At 37.5% G+C, this 20,390-nt stretch overlaps 2 protein-coding genes across 5 annotated transcripts in view; one reads left to right on the forward strand and one right to left on the reverse strand.

The window, feature by feature from the left end:
* PREPL (prolyl endopeptidase like) overlaps positions 1–5,128 on the reverse strand; it is a 39,798-nt gene extending 34,670 nt beyond the window's left edge. The window contains exons 1-2 of one of the 2 annotated variants that reach the window (XM_063077957.1): positions 5,000–5,128; positions 3,119–3,492 (exon numbers count right to left, since the gene is read on the reverse strand). In XM_063077957.1, the coding sequence (XP_062934027.1) occupies positions 3,119–3,337 (219 nt within the window). In that variant the 5' untranslated portion in view covers positions 3,338–3,492; positions 5,000–5,128. The remainder of the gene's footprint in view (positions 1–3,118; positions 3,493–4,999) is intronic. The other variant, XM_063077959.1, reaches the window with a different exon arrangement.
* Positions 5,129–5,530: 402 nt separating this feature from the next.
* The window catches only part of CAMKMT (calmodulin-lysine N-methyltransferase), a 391,924-nt gene continuing 377,064 nt past the window's right edge, over positions 5,531–20,390 (forward strand). For all 3 annotated transcript variants that reach the window (XR_010021683.1, XM_063078638.1, XM_063078639.1), the window contains exons 1-2: positions 5,531–5,760; positions 19,816–19,988. Coding sequence is in view for 2 of the 3 variants with exons in the window: in XM_063078638.1 (XP_062934708.1) it covers positions 5,623–5,760; positions 19,816–19,988 (311 nt within the window). In the remaining variant the exon portion in view is untranslated. The remainder of the gene's footprint in view (positions 5,761–19,815; positions 19,989–20,390) is intronic.

The following is a 20,390-nucleotide window of genomic DNA, read 5'->3' on the forward strand; positions in this document are numbered from 1 at the left end:
ATATCTGTCAACCAATCTATTTAAGAGACTATTGCAGTAATCTGTAATAGACTATTAGCAATCTGTATAGTAGAAATAAGCAAATGATACGTTTAACAGAAGGATTTAGTACTCGCTCTTTGCTTATTCTATTTTATTTTTGTATTTTGTTCAAATGATCAAAGATTTTAGAAATTATTTTTGTAGGCAGAGGAGAGTAGGATGATGTGGAAGATAAAGAAATGCGGTATCTGGTTTGATGCTAGTCTTTGAATATCACTAGCTGGCACATGAACGTAACGGAATAAGTTAATATTGCCATCTGGCTAACTTAAAATGGAAAGCTAAGGTACTTGCCAATAAGAACTTCAGAAATGAATGGATTCAATTAGGTTTAGATCAGCAACACCTGATCACCAAGCAGCTCTAGTTTCTAAATACAGGCCCAATGTCAGTGGCAGGATGAGAGTTTCAGAATTACCTGAGGAACTTTAAAATAACATATCTACACCTCAACCACAGAGATTATGATCCAGTAAATGTGGGGTAAGATCCAGGAATCTGCATTTCTAAAAAAGCTCCCCAGAATTTGTGACATACAGCTAGACTGCAGAAATTGGTACTGAAGAGTCCCAAATTAAGAGGTGATAATTTGTTGCTAAGGTAACATGGTAGAGGTGTACAATCATGAAATTTTAGCACTCAGAGGACTTTCGGAGAACACCAAGTTGAAACTCCTTATTTTTTTCCAGTCAGGGAAATTAATTCATAGTCATACAAGTCATGGCTAGACATTTTGCCTTCTGGCATTTCTATTATACATGCTGCCTTCTCTTGTTCTCTAATTAACTTACACAGATAAATCTTTAAGCAGATATATTTTAATTTGCCTAAAAGCATTAACTACTTTTTCTACTTTATTGTAACCTGTAAGAGTGGACAAAATTGGAACTCAGTGGATGCTTGCTGAAAGAAGTAAATGTCTAGAGGTCTTTTCACAGCTACAGGGATATCTTTATAAAGCTTCTCCAGGCCTCAGTGATGATAAAGAATAAAGACCACAGCTTTTAGATCATTTCATTTCTCATAGGGAGAATGGTTGATACATGTCATGTGAAAGTAGGACTACTTTATTAGGTAAAAGAATTACTAAAAGAGCTACTTTTCTTGGAGTCACTGAGTCAGGTTAAAGTTTCTGGGTAGTGGAAATCTATGAAAGAGAACTGAAAAGTTGCTTCAGGGACAAATGGAGGGGAAAAAAATAGTCAACCTTTTATACAGGGTGTAAGCTAATCTCACAGCTGTCACCCTGACAGTAATTCCTTCCTACTATTTATAAACTAAGAGTTAGGATAAAGTACATGACAACAAAATGTTCTAAACACAATGCAAAATAAAATGATCTAAAGGTCCTAAATTTAGTCTAATAGGTGAAGTTAAAAATTTTATTTTTCTAAAGTAGAATAAGGTAAAATAAAAAGGAAGGCATAAAGAATTTCTAAGTGAATTAAGTAAGAATCAAAGTGCTGAGCTGGCCAGTTAGCTAACTTGGTTAGATTGTGGTGCTAGTAACACCAAGGTCAAGGGTTCAGATCTGCTTACTGGCGAACCTCCAAAATAAAAAAAAAGGATCAAAGTGCTAAATTAAGCTAAGATGCTACAAAAAGGAAAATAATTTGAAAGACTAAAACCTAGAGAGTAAATGTCTAAAATGTCTAAGGGGACTAACAGATAAGAAGCATAAAGAAAAGATACACACATAGCAAATAGATATGAGCTAAGAGAAGAACAAAAATTGAATAAAAACTAGAAAAGTTGGGTAAAATAAGGTTAAAAAGATAGTTTCTAAAAAGAGAATAGCCTGCTCAAGTGTCCATTAATAGTTACATGGATAAACAAAATATGGCTTATATACACAACGGAATATTATTCAGTTATAAAAAGGAAGTTCTGATACATGCTACAACCTTGAAAATATTATGAACCTTGAAAATATTATGCTAAGTGAAACATGCCAAACACAAAAGTCGAAATATTATATGGTTTTACTTATAAGAAATACGTAGAACAGGTAAATTCACAGAAAGTAGATTAGAGGTACCAGAGCTGAGAAAAAGGGAGAATAGGGAGTTACTGCTCAATGGATACATTTTTTGGGTGATGACAGGATTTTGGAACTAGATAGTGTTAAAAGTTGCACAACATTATGAATGTAATTAATGCCACTGAATTGCACACTTAAAAATTGTTAAAATGGCAAATTTCAGGTTATATATATTTTATCACAGTAAGAAAAGAGAAAGCCAAAACAGACTAAAAGAAAAAACCAGTATGCAACAAAACAAAACCAGAAATTAAAATATTAAAATCATAAAATATGCTAAAATATTGCAAGAATATCACCCCCATATGTAACTTAAAGGACTTAAGGAACATAACAACTAAAATGTAGGGGAGGAATGTCAAAGAGGCAGCAGAATAAACAGATAGCTTGATGTGAAATAAGTAGGATGACCATATAATTTACCGTCCTAACCAGGACACTTTTTAGAGGAAAGGGGACACTATTAATAATTACACAGGGATAACAGGTACAAACTGGGACTGTCCCAGGCAAACTGGGATATGTGGCACTTTAAATGTAACGGCAATCAGGTCTCAGGGTTGAGTTCACACCTATGGCATGGGGTCTGGCAGAATGTCAGTCAAAAATGCAAGATCATTTTTCTTTTTTTTTTAATAGAGAAATAACACACAATTACATGGCCTTCACTAAAGTTTACTGATTTGAGATTCATACAATTAGCATATTATTAGATTTTATTAAGATCTGTAATTTGGTATTCTAGGAATTTTAGAAAGCTGAATTATACTTTTAAATGCACTGGCAGGCACACTAAGTTAGTCCTGAGGTGAATCATTTTTGTAAATCTACACTTTTATATACTACATTAGCACTCTATAAATATGTTTATGTATTCTTTTATACTTCTATTTGACTACAGACAATTGAGCCTGAAAATTGAAAACATCAAGTTAGAATTACTGAGAAAATCAGTAGCTCTAACATCTTATTTACTCTTTATTTTTAAACTAAAATTAATCTTAATGACCTACAAGTAAGTTAAATAGTCCATACCTTACATGAGAAGCTCCGACTTGGGATGTTTCTTGCTAACTCTGATATCTTGGGTTTATTCTGCAGACACTTGGTTAGGTGATATTTTTTCAACTTTATTCTATTGTAATAATGATCAGCGAAGTTACAGTGATTCAAATGCTGTTTCTGCATGCATTTCCCAAGGTGAGGAATACTATACTTCAAAGCTTGAAGAAATAATTTGGTCTTCTGCCGCATGATATCAGAGTCCCTGGTTTATGCACCCTTTGGGGCTGCCAGCACATGAATGATTTCACAGATATGATCATACAGTAGTGGGTTCTCAGACCATCTATGATCGGAAGTTCTTATCCCCTCCCTTCAGGGCCAGGCACCCTTTAGGTTATGGATATCTGCAGACAATTGGTAACTTAGATTAAATAAATCTAAAAACGTGTATAAATTAAAGTTTCATTCAAATCATATTTCTTGGCAGATGTGACTTAAATGTCTCATTCGTAAAGTCAATCCTATCAGGCTCAAACTATGCAGCACTGATTCTGGTACACATAAGGGCAAACTAAAACAAAAAACAGAAAATAAGAAACAAAATAAAAATTTGCAAATAAGTACATAGACTTAACAGGAACTTTGAGGGTTTTAAAAGGCAAAAATGGCTTTGATCTCACATAATTCTATATCTTTGGTATGTGTGTGGAAGATAAACTGGAAAAGCCTAAATACTTAATAAAGGTGGAGGAGGGGGGATTAACATTTGTTGAGTGTTGGCTACGTGCCAGATGCTTTCATCTACTTTGTCTAACGTAAACCTCATAAGAACTTGTTAAAGTAGATAATATGATCATTTTACAGGAGAGCAAACTGTGGCTCTGGGAGGTGTAAGTAACTGCCCTAGGTCACTTGGACAGTAGTACAGCAAAAGTCTAATCAGCTCCAAATCTTGAACATCATTAACTATTGGACTTTAAAGTTAAAAAGGTATTTTGTGCTTTAATTAAAAAACAGAAACAAAACAAAACACTACAAGATGAGCAAATACATTGTGAGGCCATATCTGGTTTCTGCTGGGAGACAGGTTTCTATTAACCTTGAAAGCTAGTTAAGTAGCGAAGAGTCAGAATTGGGTTCCTGTCTTGGCTCCCGCACTTAACTGCCTGTGTTTCTGAGCTTTAGAGTCTTCGCTTGCAAAACTGAAATAATGACGCCACTTACCTTCTGGGGTTGTTGATATTGTAAGACTAAAATGGGACAATTTATGTTAAGAGCTTAATACAGTGCTTGGCACGTAGTAACCACTCAAAAAATGGTACCTACTTTATAAGGATAGGAGTAATCTAGGTATGTTGCACACTGTTGAATGTCATCAAGGAAGCATTTCAGAAAATGCTCCATTGGTATCAAAGATAGGATACCGTGTCAGATCTACCACAGATCTGATCCACTACGACACCCCCACCCCACTTAATCTCATTCTATGTCGTAGCAAAATAACGGGCGAGTAGGGATAGGGGAGCAGCAAACGACACTGCCAAAAAAGAAAAAAGAAAAAAAAAAAAGGGACGGGGGCCCAGTAACAGGGGCCTGCAAGGGTCCTAAATCATCATAACTGTCGCTACAGCCTCAACCCACCCATCTTTCATGCGCAGGAAGAACTCGGTATGCAAGGTTAAGGATGGGGGAGGGGTAGACAAATGGGTGTTCCCAGGAGAACCTACTCGTTTTGCCTGTGCAACTCTCCACCCCAGGGATGAGGTGATCTGAGTGCGAGAGGGACTGGTACCAGGTGCCACGCGGTGAACGTACACAGGTCAAAAATGGAGGACCAGGGGGACTGAGGCGGGGTGGGGTAGAGGAAGGGGAGAAGGGAAGAGACATCCCAGCACACAATCCCATACGTACGCAAATAGAGTCAGTCCGGCGCTGGGCTCAAACGAGTGAAGGCAGGCCGGAGAACCTGATGCTGTCTGGCAGAAGCAGTTGTTACCTCAGCTGCGTCCAGCCGAAGTCTGCGTACTGTGGCTGGTAGAACGACAACCTATCTAGAGCTGCCCAGAGCTGGTTTGCAGCACGCCGGTGTACGTAACCCCCAATCTAGCACGAGCACTAAGCAGATTTCGCCATCTTTGTTAAGGGCACGGATGGGCTTTTTCTCCCCCGGGGTTCTTTAGTCTTCAAAACTGTAAAACTTTTTGTTCTTTACTAGTCTTCTGAGCTCTAGACGAAGCAGGGGACGAAAGAAAACAATGAGAGACAGCGTCCCACAAGCTCTGCCACAGCTCCCTCCCGCTCTGGTCCTCCCTCACTCAAGATGGCCACCAGCAAAATGGTGCAATGACGTGAAGCGCTGCCCTGGTTGCCAAGGAGACGCGACTACCGGAAATGCGGAATTCGGGGAGGGCGTGCACGCTAGGGCGGTGGGAGAGAGGCCGGGCGTCACAGGTCCTGGTAGGGAAGAAGTAAGTAGGTCCTGGTAGGGGAGTTCTGTGACGGCGGCACCTCCGGGTATAGACCGAGCGAGTGGGATGGAGTCGCGAGTCCCGGACTCCGGGGCTAGCGAGACCGAGCAAGCCGCGGACAGGGGACTGGCAAGTGGTGGCGCCGCTCCAGGGCCCTCAGTTTCGGCGCCCCTGGGAGCCGCCCGATGGAAGCTCTTGAAGCAGGTAAGGGGGAGCCCGCTCGCCTCACTTTGCCTCTGGCCACTCCCCTTGCAGGTACCGGTTGAGCGACCGGCTGCAGCTCTCTCCTGGCAGCTCTGGGAGTTTCCTCTCAGTCTGCCGGGAGTCATCTGGGAAGCGTCCCCTTGCTTCACCTAAGGGTCCCACCAAAAAGGAGAAATAAGAAGAGGTTTGGGTGGGGAGGGGCGAAGCCATGGCTGATGTTCTGGAAAACTCAGATCGAAGTAGAAGATCCCCTTCCAGACATTCGTCTGAGTCTGAGGGACTTTTCCCTTTGCTCGCAGGTGTGATGGGTGGGAGCGCCGCTCCCCACACCATACTGGTCTTCTTTCCCGGCATCTGTTTTACCTTCTTCCTCAGTTTTTTTCTTGCCTCTTAACTCCTAGCCTGGTTCTAGTTACCGATTCCTAGTCTGCACCCTTTGGCCCCAAGTCTCTTGGAGATGAGCGTGGTTGACTGTTGGGACAGTGACATTGCACGTGTTCCCTCGGTTTCTTCCGTACAGCGGAGCGTGAAGGGAGTAGGAAGAGCTACCTGCCCCTGCCCACCCCCCACCCCTCTCTGTCACCGGAATGTGAAAGTTAAGTGTTGATCTTGTAGTTTGAAGCGATCAGCGAGATTCTTGGTGTCCCCGGTAGGGGACATCTTCTAGTACTTGAGAGTGGTTGCTGATTCTGATAACTTCACTGTGTGCAAGTTTGACAGAAATTATGATTTGTGATCACTGACTTTCTTTGCAAACTACTTGAAGTCTGCTTATTGTTTTTACACACCAGTATTATGCCTCTGCCAGAGGATTCCTGCTGAAAACTTTACTCAAGGATATTTTTCCATTTCTCACTGTTGTATTTGGAGAAGAGCTTTCCAGCTATTGCCACCTTACTTGAGATTGTACTTTTAGTATTTGGGGGGTTGGCTTTGCAGTTGACTCTAGTCACCTTTTCATACAGTGATTTTTTAGTGTCGTTATGACATAACTCATTAGAGTTATGAGTTAAGTACTGTAGATCATTAGAGTTAAGTAAAATAATTTCTTTACTGATGCATTGACAGTCTTTCTAGAGCATTAATGACCTGATTTTGCTATTAATGTTGCAAATAGTATTACAGGATAGTAATATGCATATCCTCACAGATCATCATAAGAACTGTCTATAGTGAAATAAACATCTGTTAAAATGGAATTATCAAAGTACTAAATTAGGGCTTTAAATTAATCAAATCTTTGTATATTTGTTGTGATATATACAATCCTCTTTTTTCTGTTCTGAGACATGACTTCAGTGATTCTTAATATAGTAAAAACTCAAGTTGAACAGCTCAAGTTGATAAGTGTTCATAATCAGAACAAGGACAAGCTTCAGCTATGGCTGCCATATGAACTTCCCACATGCTTTGACATTTAATATTTTTATACACAGGTGCCTGCTTAGAGTGTTTTTAATCCTCTTTTCTACATGGTGAGTGTATTAGTTCATTTCTTTTGCTTATAGTAGAAATGTCTGAAACTGGATGATTTGTAAAGAGACCATAATTATTGCTTACAGTTTTGGAGGCTGGGGAGTCCAAAGTCCAGATCTGGTGAGGGCCTTCTTGGGACTAGTGACTCTCCACAGAGACAGAGTATTACATGGCAAAAAGGCTAAGCAAGAGAGAGAGAGCTAATTCCTCACTTGCTCTCTTTTTAAAGACCCCAGAACCCACCCATTACCACCCATTAAACCATCAATGGATTAATTCATTCAGGAGGGTACAGTCCTCACAATCAAATCACCTCTCAGAGGCGATTTCAAATACCATAATTGGATTTCCCACCCTCTTAACTCTGTGGGGATTAAGTTTCAGTGAATTTGGGGAGACATTGAATCCATAGCAGTGAATAACTGTTCATCCTTCACACCTCCATTCCAATCTGCTCTTCTGTGAAGTCACCCCTAATGCCTCTGGGCTGACCCTAAGCCCACTCCACCAGTGAACCCCTTATTATATTGTTTTATGATCATTTGATCAGAGTCTTTCTCCTTAGAATGGGAGTTCTCCCTGGGAAAAGATGATGTTTTATTAATTTCCATTTTCTGCACCTGGCACAGGGTCTAGCTAGTTGGTTTTTAGTAGATATTAAGTGTGGAAAGCCTGAGAGTAAGTGGCACACAGCACCTAGTCCTTGGTGTATCATATTAGTTAGCTATTGCTGAGTAACAAACAGGCACAACATCATAATGGCATACAACAGTGAGAATTTATTTTGTTGGTGCTTCTGGGGGTCACCTGGGAGTTGACTGACATAGGCTGTGGTCAGCTGGGTGGATCTATGCTGCACACTTGGTCCACTTGCCTCTAATCCTTGTACCAGTTGGCTAACATGTTCTCATGGTGATGGCAGAAGTATCAAAGAGCAAGTCCAACCACATAAACACATTTTAAGCCACTGCTCATGTCATGTCTGCTGACATACTGTTGGCCAAAGTAAGATAATTGGTCAAGCTGAAAGTTAACAGGGAAGTATACTCTTTCCTTGGAGGTGGCAAGGAGGAAGTGAATATTTCTATAATAATATAGTTGATCACATATTAAACATTTGCAGGCTCCTAGTAAATATGTTTCAAATGAGAGGATCATTCATATCTTGTATGCATCCAGAACTAGAAAACTGGGAGGAATCTAAGAAGTGCTAGAGATATGCTACTCCTTTCCTCTCTCTTGTGGGACATCTGTATGACATCTGCTTCCGTCTGCTTGTCTTTCCGTTACCCTATAGGGCTCTGATGCCGTCTCCTGGCTCTTCACTTTGTTAACTATTCAATATTTTCTGTTTTGTAATTCACGTTTCTGAAAGAAAACCTGGTTAACCTAGTTCATCATTTGGTACCAGATCACATGATAAGTTGCTAACATCTGAGCCTAGTGTGTACTTAAATTAGATGAGGTCTAATGAATCAATATCAATAGAAGCTATGGATGTTGTTCTATTTTTCTCTTTGCTGGATCTCATTTCCTGATGGCACAGATGGCCATCTGAAACTCCGGGCTTTCATCATCCAACCAGCTAGTGACCCAGAAAAAATGGCCATTTCCCCAACAACCAAATTGCTTTTTCCAGACACCTCTGATAGGCCAAGTTTGGATCAGTGTCTGTGTCCAGGAGAATGGGGCACTTTGGTTAACCTGAGTCATTGGCCCACCCTGTGTCAGGGAAGATAATAACCCCACCAGAATTACATAGAGTGAGGGAGGGGCAGAGGGGCAGTTCACTAAAAGAAGGGATATAGGGCAGATGAAAAAGTAGCAATGACCATTACACACACACATATTCATAAACACATACAGAATGAAAAATCTTGCCTAGAGGTCGGAATCTGATTAATGGAATATTTCGTACAATTTATATTAAAACAGGATGCTGTGTGTTTGAGACTGTCAGTGCTTAAAGAGAGCATGATTTTGGAATAGAATTTAATATACCTTGATTTTATGTGGAGTATACTAACATTTATAAAGCAAATGCATTTCACAGGGCCTAGTTTCCAAAGCCCTATAGTTTCAGGTATAACCTAACTTTTAAAAATTACATCTAGAAATGTTAAACTTGCAAAAGACAGGAAACTTTCCCAAGGCTAAAGTCTCTGTTGTGAATATAGAATTGTAACAGCAAAATTGCCAGCTCTCAAGGACAGACGTCCTTGAGAGCAGGTTAACCTACTGATTGATATAAGTTGCTTTATTGTTATGTAAAAATACTGAGGAAACTGCTGTAGGAAAACACAGTATTTGCTAAGAACAAGCTTTTGTTGGTGGATCAACTTAACCTTTCGCAAATTGCATTATGGAATGTCACTTTGTTGTTTTGCTGATGTTACCAGCTTCTATTGTTAAACTATACTTAGTCATAACTCCACCTATGTTCTTTTTCTGTAACTTTCTGTCCTGGAGAATAAATACTGAGACAGAACCCCAGTTCAGTGTCAATTTCCCAAGGAGGAATGCCTCTCTCTTGAGGGTTCTGGGAGATTGGCCCCATTGGGATGTCTCACTGCCCAGAAGAGATGGGCTTTGAGTAGTCCTTTTTATATCTCCATCACCCTGTGTGAGGCAAAAGCAACAATTTTAGACCCAGATCTGCCTTACCTATTTGTATCATTGTGAGCAACTTTTTCAGGCCTCAGTTTTTGTATCTGTAAATGAGGGAGTGGGACTAGATTTCTTTAAGACCTCTTCTGTCTCTGATTATTTAAAGTGAAATTATTTTACAGGGCTAGAAGTAGTTTCATTTTTTATTTTTTAATACTATTGTGTTTTCCTAACAAGGATTTTATTTATTTAACATTAAAAACATTGCATAATTGGATAAATATGCATAAATACAAGTGAGATTACATGACCGTCTTTACAGTATTGAAAAACTGGAAGTAATCTAAAACACAGGATGTTTTAGTGCATTTCTGTTGCTAATAACGAAATACCTGAAACTGGGTGATTTATAAAGAAAACAAAATTTATTGCTTTCAGTTTCAGAGGCTAGGAAGTCCAAAGTCCAGGGAACACATCTGGTGAAGGCTTTCTTTGGTGGTGACTTCAGTGACAGCAGGGTATCATATTGCAAAAATGGCGTAGCAGAGAGACTAACCTCTTCATTCACTATCCTTTTCAAGCCCTCTGAACCACATCCCTGACCACCATTTATTAATCCATTCTATAAGGCATGGTCCTACAATTTAATCCTTTCTTCAAGGCCCCATCTTTCAATTACCATAATAAGATTTCCCACCCTCAACAGTTACAGTGGGAATTAAGTTTTGGGGGGACATATAACCCAAGGCACAGGATATAAACAAGATGTATAGTATGAGCCCTTTAAAAAGTATTCATTGCTATTTGTTTATGACTGTATAGATGGATATTTAACAGTGTGCTCTCCCTAAATGGTGGAATTTTGGGTGAATTTTTACTCTTCTGTATTTAACCTTCTTTTACAGTGAACATGAGTATTTTCAAACCATGATGGCACGTTGTGGTCAATTCGCAGTCTATTCTATATAACATCAGAAGGAAAAAAAAAATGTTGCATTTTATAATCAATGGTGTCTTAGATTTGATGAAAAATGTTCATGGAAAAGAAAGACTATTGTTTTCATTTTGAAGAAAACCACTGAAGACCCTTGACTACCAGAAAAACAATTCCATGTGGGTAACTAAAGTTGTTCCCAGAGCAGGATGCTGTGTAATAGAAGACCTAATATGTGGAGCGCTTAATTGAAAAAATTGGTTAAAGAGGTGAATCATAAAATGATGTGTATTCTAAAGTGAAGTTACAATCTGAGTGCCAAATCCTTCTAGATATTTATAATTACTCCTCCAAATTTTTGTAGTTGCTTCCCAGACCTAAATTGATAGTACATTTTTAAGCAATTTACCTTATCTTTCCAAAACATTCAACTTAGTTTTTTTGGAAGCAACAACTCTATTTTAGCATTATTTCATTAGTTTTGTAGTATTTAATTAATGACAAGTTAAATGTTTAATTGATGGCAAATCAATATTTAATTGATGACATTAATTCAATGACAAATTTAATTTGTTAGTTTGAAGAACAACTGGTATAAAAACATTTGTGAACAAGCACATTTAACTTGGCAAGCATACAACTCAAACTCAACAGGTAAGGGCAAGAATAATGCATTGGCCACTACCTTTCAGCTCACATAGCCCAGTCTGAATATTTGATAGAGGCCGTGGAGAGTATCCATTAATCCAGAGAGTCAGTTAAGAGAGCTACCGCTGTACTTTGTGATCTGTTTACGTCTTCTGATTCTGTGATAGGAAGTGGAAAATAGGAACTAGAGACCATGCCTTAGAAATGGTTGCATGTTGTACTGGTAGGTTTTGCACTGAGGATTGTGGTTTGGATCCCATGTAGTGAGGAACAGAGAGATCTTTATGGTTAGTTTTTATTGACATTACTTGCCTTCCTGCAGTAGAGGCTGAGCAGGGTCTTTAGTGCTCTTTTATTCCTTTTTTTCTGGAGCTTTCAAACAATCTTATATATTTTTACTTTGTCTACTGTTTTTATTTTATATTGCCTTCTTATTCCTTCTAAACCCCTGGTAGAAAAAGAGGCAGCATTGTTCTCTCACCCCTAGTATTTTGCCGTTTTAGGAAGCTGCTATCCCTAGATACTCTCTTGATCTCATGCTTCTAGCTCAGACCTCAAACTTAGTTTTTAAGGTTTATATCCTTCTTTCTCTGAGTTTAGTCCTGGGATGCTTTCTAACCCCTTGCTTTTCTTTTCTACCTTCATATAATTACTTTTTCTCAAGTTATTTATTGAATTAGGTGAACAGAGTAAGAAGAATGTCAGTGTTTTGAACCCACTTTAGGCATTATTGCAAAATTGTAGAGTATTTAATCAGTGAAACAATGGGAAGAGCACTAACATCAAACACATCTGGATCTTGATTCAATCCTAGTCTGCCATTTTCTGTTTGGCTTTTCATTGATCTCCTATATCAAGCGTTCAGAACTTTATGAATGTACTTTTGTTACCTTTATTCTTGATTTTGTTTTATACCCCTACCTTGTTTTCCTTTTTTCGTTATCATCCACTTTTCATGAATGTTATTTTGTTGTATCGTGCATCTTTTTAAGCCACCTTAAATTCTTTTGGTAACAGGTATGACATAAGTAAGTCTTCTGTAAGCTTTGGGAAGTGGAACAACTTTTTATGTTTGGATTTTTCTTCATTTATTAAATGGGAACAATAACACATTCTTTGGGGGATTGTTTTGAGGGTTTGAGATAATGTATGTGAAATGCTTAGCTCAGAATCTGCCACATCGTAGAATCACAATAAATAGTAGGTATTACCATCATCATTATGACTTCCTGATTACATCAGATCTTCTTTGGGATTTTTCTGTTTTAGCTTGGATGGTGGGCCCTTTTTCGTAACAGAGATATTAGCCTTTTCTCCTTGTTTTTATTCTCTCTATTATGGTGAAGTAACATGGAATCTTAAATGCTTTCTCTTCTGACTTTGCTTAATTCTCCTTGATTTTTCCTCTATCTTGAGACCTGGATAGAGCTAATTTGTTTTTACTTCTCTATAAGATCTATTGAAAAAGTCCTGAGCTGGGAGTTCATTTTTGCCTATTGACTTCCGTTTTGTGCTTGTCTACTTTATTCTTCTTCAGTCTGATTCTCAAAGGGGGATTATTATCCCTTTTGAGCCCCAGAATGAGCACCGTTCTGGTTTTGAACAATCCTGATTGAAATTTTTAAGTCCTCTTAACTGTAGGGTTAATTCTTCAGGAATTGGCTATTTTGTTGGGGGAAATCTCAAATGTCAGTATATTGAGGTCTTTTCTCTTATTCTGATATCCCCAGAAGGATATATTGCAATCTCCTCTCTGACATATATAAGACTGTCTGCCTGTGATCTAAAAGCAAAATGAGGGAAAGGGACAGTGATCAGAATGAAGAGCACCTTATGCCACTCTAAGCTGTGCTTGATGTTTAAGACAAGAACTTCTGTGATTCATTCATCTTTTCTAGAAATTTATTCATCAGAGTTCCACTGGGGAGGCAGGGTAGTTGCCTGGCTTGCTGATGGAATCAGGGGATCTAGCTACTCTTTTAAAAGATTTTCAACCATATTTGTGTGTTTAGTCCTACTCTTCTATCCAACTCTTGCATCTTGTCCTTCTTAAGTGCCTAGTGACTCCAATAACTGAGTCTTTCCTGAGTCTGTCATAGGACTTTTTTCCTTGGCTTCTCCACTGCTGGCACTTAGATTTCAGTTGTCTTCGATCTGCCAAATTAGTTACCACTCATCATTTCCCCTCTCAGTCTCTTTGTCCTTTTGGACTTTTGCCTTTTTTTTTTTACTCCTTAACTAGTATTCTAGGGGGGTTTTGGACGGATGGGAGATAACTGTATGAGTGTTCTGTCTGTCTTGTTTAGCCAGAAGAGAGTTAACTATTTATTGAATACCAGCTCTAAGCATACACTTGGCACGTAGCATGTATTTCTCTAATTTTCACAAAAGCCTTGCAGTCACTCTACAGCTATTGTGTGTCAGGCACTGTATTAGAAGCCCAAAGGTAGGCATTATTATTTCCTGTCTTACAGGGGAAGAGATTGAACTCAAAGAATTATAAAGGTGTTCATACTCATGTAACTACGAGGGTACTTCAAAAACTTCATGGTGGGACCTGAGGCATGGATCTGGAGGACCGGAACCCCCTCCCACAACCAGGCACACTGCCAGTGCCAAGGAGCATGCCAAAAACATTATCTCCATGTGGGTGGCCCACCACAGCCACCACGGTAACCACAGCTGCCACAAAAGCAGCTAGACGCCACATCCACCCATGCAGATGGTCCGCCAGCCACTGGAGTGTATTGACACAAAGAGAGTCACCAGCAGAGACCAAAGAAAAGAAGAGGATGTCTCTCTCTACTAAGCCCATTCCAGAGTGACAGAAGAAGCATCTACTCTACAATAATATTGGGGGACCTGAACACACCTCTCAGCATTGGACAGATCATCTAGGCAACAAATCAACAGAGTAATCGTTACTCTTTCAGAGAGAGAGAAGAAATCTAGTGTTATCACTGGTGGGAGGGGGAAGGGTTAGGATGATAGGGAGAGATTGGACAAGGGGCATAAAGAGTAATTATGATTTGTAACAATATACATGCTAGTAATATTGATTCGATCAACATATGTCAACATTGAGCCCTCAAAATATGTGTAATCAATTATGATTCAATACAAATTAAAAACAAAAGTTCACGGAAAAATAGAATTAAAAGATAATACAAATCTTTTCATGAACTTTTTGAAGTACCTGTGTATACAGACAGGTTCTTCTGCAGTGTCCTTGCTCATTTTCTGAGTTACTGTGTTTCTAGTGGAATATTGTTTACTAAGGTTCCTGCATAGTTATTTTCAGTTCAGTTAGTTCTGGAGTAGACAAACATTTCAGGTTAATAAAAGGGTTTTTGACTTCCATTGTATTCAGGTGCATACCCTGTTTACCCGATGGGTCTAGGGACCCTAGGATTCAATGCCTTTTTTTTCTTCTTCTGGTGTTTAACATTTTGACATGGACTTATTTGGTACAGCACTGATCTTTGGTTAAAGTTCATTGATTTAGGGGAGATTTGAGTGTCCTTTCAGCTCACAAAGCTGCAAATATTATTGATGGTTTAAAAGTAACTCAATCTTTAAACTAAAAGTAAATGTCAACCAGCTCTTCCTCTGTTAGGGGCTGAATTGTGGCCAGCCTAAATTCATATGCCGAAGTGTCCTCAGTACCTCTGAATATGAATGTATGTAAAGATATGGTCTTTTTTAAAAAAACAAAAACAAAAAACCCCCAAAAACAAAACTTTTAAAAAGTCATATGTATTTAATGTTTACAACATGATGTTTTGATATACATAGTAAAGTAGTTACTACATTAAAGCAAATTAACCTATCTATCTCCTCACATAGTTACCTTTCTGTGGGTGGTGAGAACACCTGAAATCTACTCTCAGCAAATTTCAAGTATACAATATAGTGTTATCAACTCTAAAAATCATGACGTACATTGGATCCCTAGCAACTTTGTACCCTTTGACCAACATCTCCCCATTTCCCCATCTCCCTTCCTGTGGTACTACTCTCTGTTTCTGTGTATTTGACTTTTTTAGATTCTATGTATAAGTGAGATCACTATTTTTCTTTCTGTGTCTGGCTTATTTCATTTATTATAATGTCCTCCAGGTTCATCCATGCTGTCACAATGGGCAGGATCTTCTTTTATAAGGCTGAATAATATTCATTTGTGTGTGTGTGTGTATCACAATTTCTTTATCCATTCCTCTGTAGTGGGCATTTAGGTTGTTTCCATATCTTGGCTATTGTGAATAATGCTTTAATTAAGTTAGAATGAGGTCATTTGGGTGGGCTCTGATACAATATGACTGGTATCCCTGTAAGAAGAGGAGATTAGCACACAGGCAGGCTCAGAGGGAGGATGATGTAAAGACAGAGGGAGAAGATGACCATCTACACACCAGAGAGAGAGGCCTCAGAAGAAACTAACCCTGCCGACACCTTGATCTCAAACTTCTAGCCTCCAGAATTATAAGAAAATAAATTGTTGTGCAAATAAAAAAATAGTGTCAAAATACGTTGACTTGATCTCCTGTTGTAATGATCTTTATCTAACATAGATTACATAAAGAAATGTTTTATTTGTTCTAAATATATTGCCTGTTACTTTCATTGAGTATCACCTTGTCATATTGTAGATCATGGGATTTACTACGCTATAAAAGCCCCTTCCAGTATTATACATGTGGTGGCTTAAATAGTTTTCCACTTTAGTGATTTATGGTTTCATTATCTTGACATAGGAGTAATTTAATTACTATAAAAATGTCTTTGCCTTTTGGACTTTAATTGGGCAAGATCCAAGACAATTTATAATATCTACATTTATATTTTTAAAAATTTACTTTGCTCTGTTGAGTAGTTTTTCTTCCTGATGACCACAGTTGACAGATAATAAGATTTTATTTTTGGTAAAGGCTTTTAAACAATTCATCTTTTTTTTTTTTTTTTTACTTGAAACCTTCAAAGAGAGGCTAACTTTTCTGATACTCTGTTTAGAAGAAAACCTTCTAAACCTTCGACGTAGTATGTAAGTTTTAAACAGATATTTTGCCTAAACAGAAATTCTGGCTGCTATTGATTCTGGGAAATGTAGTTTCCCATCTGTTTGATATGGGAAGGTATCTTAGAAGCAAGTTTGAATCGATATTTGAGGCCAGTTTACTATATTCTCCACAAGCAGAGGTGTTAAGAGTTCAGAGTCTATGGTCAGACAGCCTGGATTTAAACCCTGGCTTTACCTCTTGTATTAGTCTGTTTCTGTGGCTTATAACAGAATACTTGAAACTGGGTAATTTATAGAGAAATGAAATTTATTTCTTACAGTTTCAGAAGCTGGGAAGTCCAAAGTCCAGGGAGCACGTTTGGTGAAGGGCCTTGTTCTTGGTGGTGACTCTACAGCAATGCAGGGTGTCAAATGGCAAGAATGGACTGAGCAAGAGCACTAACCTGCTCTCTTGCTCTCCTTTTAAAGCCATCAGAACTATGCCCATTACTCCGTGAATGGATCAATCTATTCACAACGGCACAGTCCTCACAATCTAATCATCTCTTAAAGCCTCACCTTTCAATTACTGTAATAGGATTTCCCATCCTCATAACATGGTTTCAGTGGGGATTAAGTTTCCAATACATGAGGGACACGTTTAACCCATAGGACCTCTTACTAGCTTGCTTACATTGGACAAATTACTTAACCACCCTGTGCCCTGTTTCCCCTCTCACATAATGGGTATTTATCCCATAGGGTTGTCTGAGGATTTGAGGAAGAGTGTGGTAAAATTTGAATTAATTCTGACTTAGACATTTGGTGTAATTTTCTGGTGAGCAGTCTGGGCCTGGAGTTTTCTTTGTGGTAAGATTTTTATTTATGAATTCAATTTTAAAAATAGTTTAGGACTATTTACATTTTCTATGTCTCCTTGTGTCAATTTTGGGTTGCATTTTTCTAGGAATTTGTCTATTTTGTCTAAGTTTTCAAAGTTAGTTTTCATAATATTTCTTTACTGTTATTTTTTAATGCCTACAGGATCTGCAGTGTTCTACCTATATCACATTGATTTATACCTCTCTCTTTTTTCTTATTGATCTTCTCAAGGATTTATCACTTTTATGAATCTTTTCAAAGAAATAACTATAGTGTAGTTTCTTCTCTCACGTATGTATTTGTTTTGTATTTCATTAACTTCTATTCTTTTGAGGACCTAATTCTTCTTTTTCTAATATTTCAATAGATGCTTAGCTTACCAACTTTTGGCCTTTTATAAATTTGTCTCTAAGCATACGTTTAGTTGCATTTCATATGTTTTGAAATATATTTTTATTATTCAGTTTTAAATACTTTATAATTTTCATTGCATGTTCTTTTTTTTTTGGTTCATAGATTATTTAGAAGTATATTGCTTTATTTCCAAATATATTTGGCTTTTCAGATATCTTTTTATTTTTTGTCTGTTTACAAGTAAGGTGTCTTGTATCTTTAAAGACTTTCTATCATGGGAAGTGTCAAACATACAAAACTGGAGAGAATAGTATACTAATAAAATAATCACTGAGGTATCCTTAAGCTTTAACAGTTTTTAACTTATGACCATCTTTGTTTCATCTCTATTTTCCCATTACTTCCTCTCCCACCTTTGGGCGAGAGGGGGAGGAGTAATACCATTGTTTTTTCTGTAAATATTTCACTATGCACCTATAAAAGAGGACATTAAGAAAACATGATCACAATACCATATTAAACCCAGAATAATTCATTGACGTCATGAAATATCTGGTTGGTTTTCAAATTTTCCCCATTTTCTCATAATTTTTCTTTACAATTTGATTATTTTGAAACAGAATCCAAATAAAGTCCAAACATTGTTATTGGTTGATATGTCTCATCAGTCTTTTTAATCCATATGTTTCACCTGCATCTCTTTTTTTCACCCCTTTTATTTTTTGAAGAAACTGTTTTTTTTAATCTTAGAGTTTCCCATAATTTGAATTTTGCTAATTGCATCTTGACAGTGTTGTTTAATATTTTTTTATCCCTTATATTTCCCATTTCTTTTAAGTTGGTACATATAGAGACTTGATCAGATTCAGAGTTGATATTTTTTGTTTTGTTTAGTTGGCCAGTGTAGTGGTGGTGTGTACTTTCATCAGCTATCACAGTGATGTCTGGTTATTTCTTTTCTTGATGATGATTGCCTATGTTCATGAATTCATGAGGAGGTTGAAAAATGTTGATATTCTAATTCTGTCATTCTTCATTTATTATTTGGGATACTACTATAAAGAGAGCCTTCCCCTCATCTTCTATTTGAATATCTTCAGTTATAGTTCATATAGGAAAAACAGATAAATACTTGATTCTTTCTCCATATTTACTAGTTTTCAAAATAATAAGTTGGTTCTCAAGCATCCTTGAATGGTCATTAATGAGGCATTTAAAAAAATACCATATTAACTAATAATATGCTTTAATTCTTTATTAGTACTCACACTGTCCCATCTTTGGCCAATGAACCTTATTCATATTGGCTTCTGAGTCCTTTTGACATAATCCATCATTTTTTATAACTACCTTGTTTTTTTTGTGTGCAAGATGTTCCAGGTTCATCTTATAGAATTTCTGCCATTTCTTCAAGGGAACTTATTTTATTTTAATAGAAAACAGTGTTTAGAGACAACAATGTGGACACTAGATGTTCTCATTTCTACTAGTTTGGTCATTGTTTCTAGACCTTTTTCAGTGGTCAGATGTAGGGAATATATGTATAGATTTAAAAAATGAAATACATCATTGATTTTTACTATACTTCTATTTAGATTCAGAGCTACAGAGTTTTTGCTTAACCTCATCAGCCTTACAGCTGCATCTCCTTTCTCCCACATTTAAAAACCTGGTTTTCAGTGACACCAACAAAATTATTCATTTGATTTATCCTAAAACACACACGTAGACATACACACACATGTACCCCAGGCTCCAAATAATATACCTGCTCCTTCCTAGGCAAGCTTTGAAATTCAGCTTTTACCTCCTAGTTCCATAGGCTGTTAAAGGTGCTGCGTATCTTCTCTTTCTTTTGGAACTCACAAATGTCCTAGAAGAAGCATGGTTGCAAAAGCCAGACTCAGCTCTTTATATGTTTATTTCCATTTTAAGATATCAGACTGGTAAATCTTTACCATCTTTGCTCTCTGATGTCTTCAAGTAATGTTTTAAAATACTTTGTGCATCTTTTCTAGTTATTTTCAGTAGGAGGTTGATCTGAATTATCTAATTCACCATTATTGGAAGTGAAAGTCCCTTTACCAATTAAATTTTGAACACTTAACTTATGATACGTTTATATAATATGACTATAATATTTGGTTTTATTTTAAAGGTTCTGAAGCACAAACGCCTGGATGATTGTCTGCGACATGTATCTGTAAGAAGATTTGACTCGTTTAATCTGTTCTCAGTAACAGAAGCCAAAAAAAGGGAAAGTGAAGAGGAGGTTGGTACGTGGGTTCAATATGCAAGTGTCTTCTATCCTGAATACAGTATCTCCTTAAGGTAACCATTATTCTAGTTAAGATTTTTTAAAACTAGTTTTCTCTTATAGAATAAAATAACCTAATAAGATTCTAAGTATTCATTCTGTTGAGTTTGTAGGCCATCTTTATTAGAATTTAGGTTTTACAACTTTGTGTTAGGAAATCCTGATGTTTTAACTGGGGATTGTCCAACTAAAGAAAAAAAAAAATCCTCAGGAATACTCATGTAGTAACATTTAAGGATAAAGTGGACTGCAAATCCAAGGGCTCGTTTAACCATTTTCTCATAGCATTTGATTATGACAAAAAGCCAAGTTCTTTCTGAGGCAAAGAAGGCTGAAAGTGAAAACAGAATTTTTCTGAACTACTCCTCAAGTAGTAGTTATCTGAAAAATCAAGCTTTGGTATCTTTTCCATTCAT

The sequence above is a fragment of the Cynocephalus volans genome, chromosome 14 (assembly GCF_027409185.1).
Source record: "Cynocephalus volans isolate mCynVol1 chromosome 14, mCynVol1.pri, whole genome shotgun sequence".
Taxonomy (NCBI): Eukaryota; Metazoa; Chordata; class Mammalia; order Dermoptera; family Cynocephalidae; genus Cynocephalus; species Cynocephalus volans.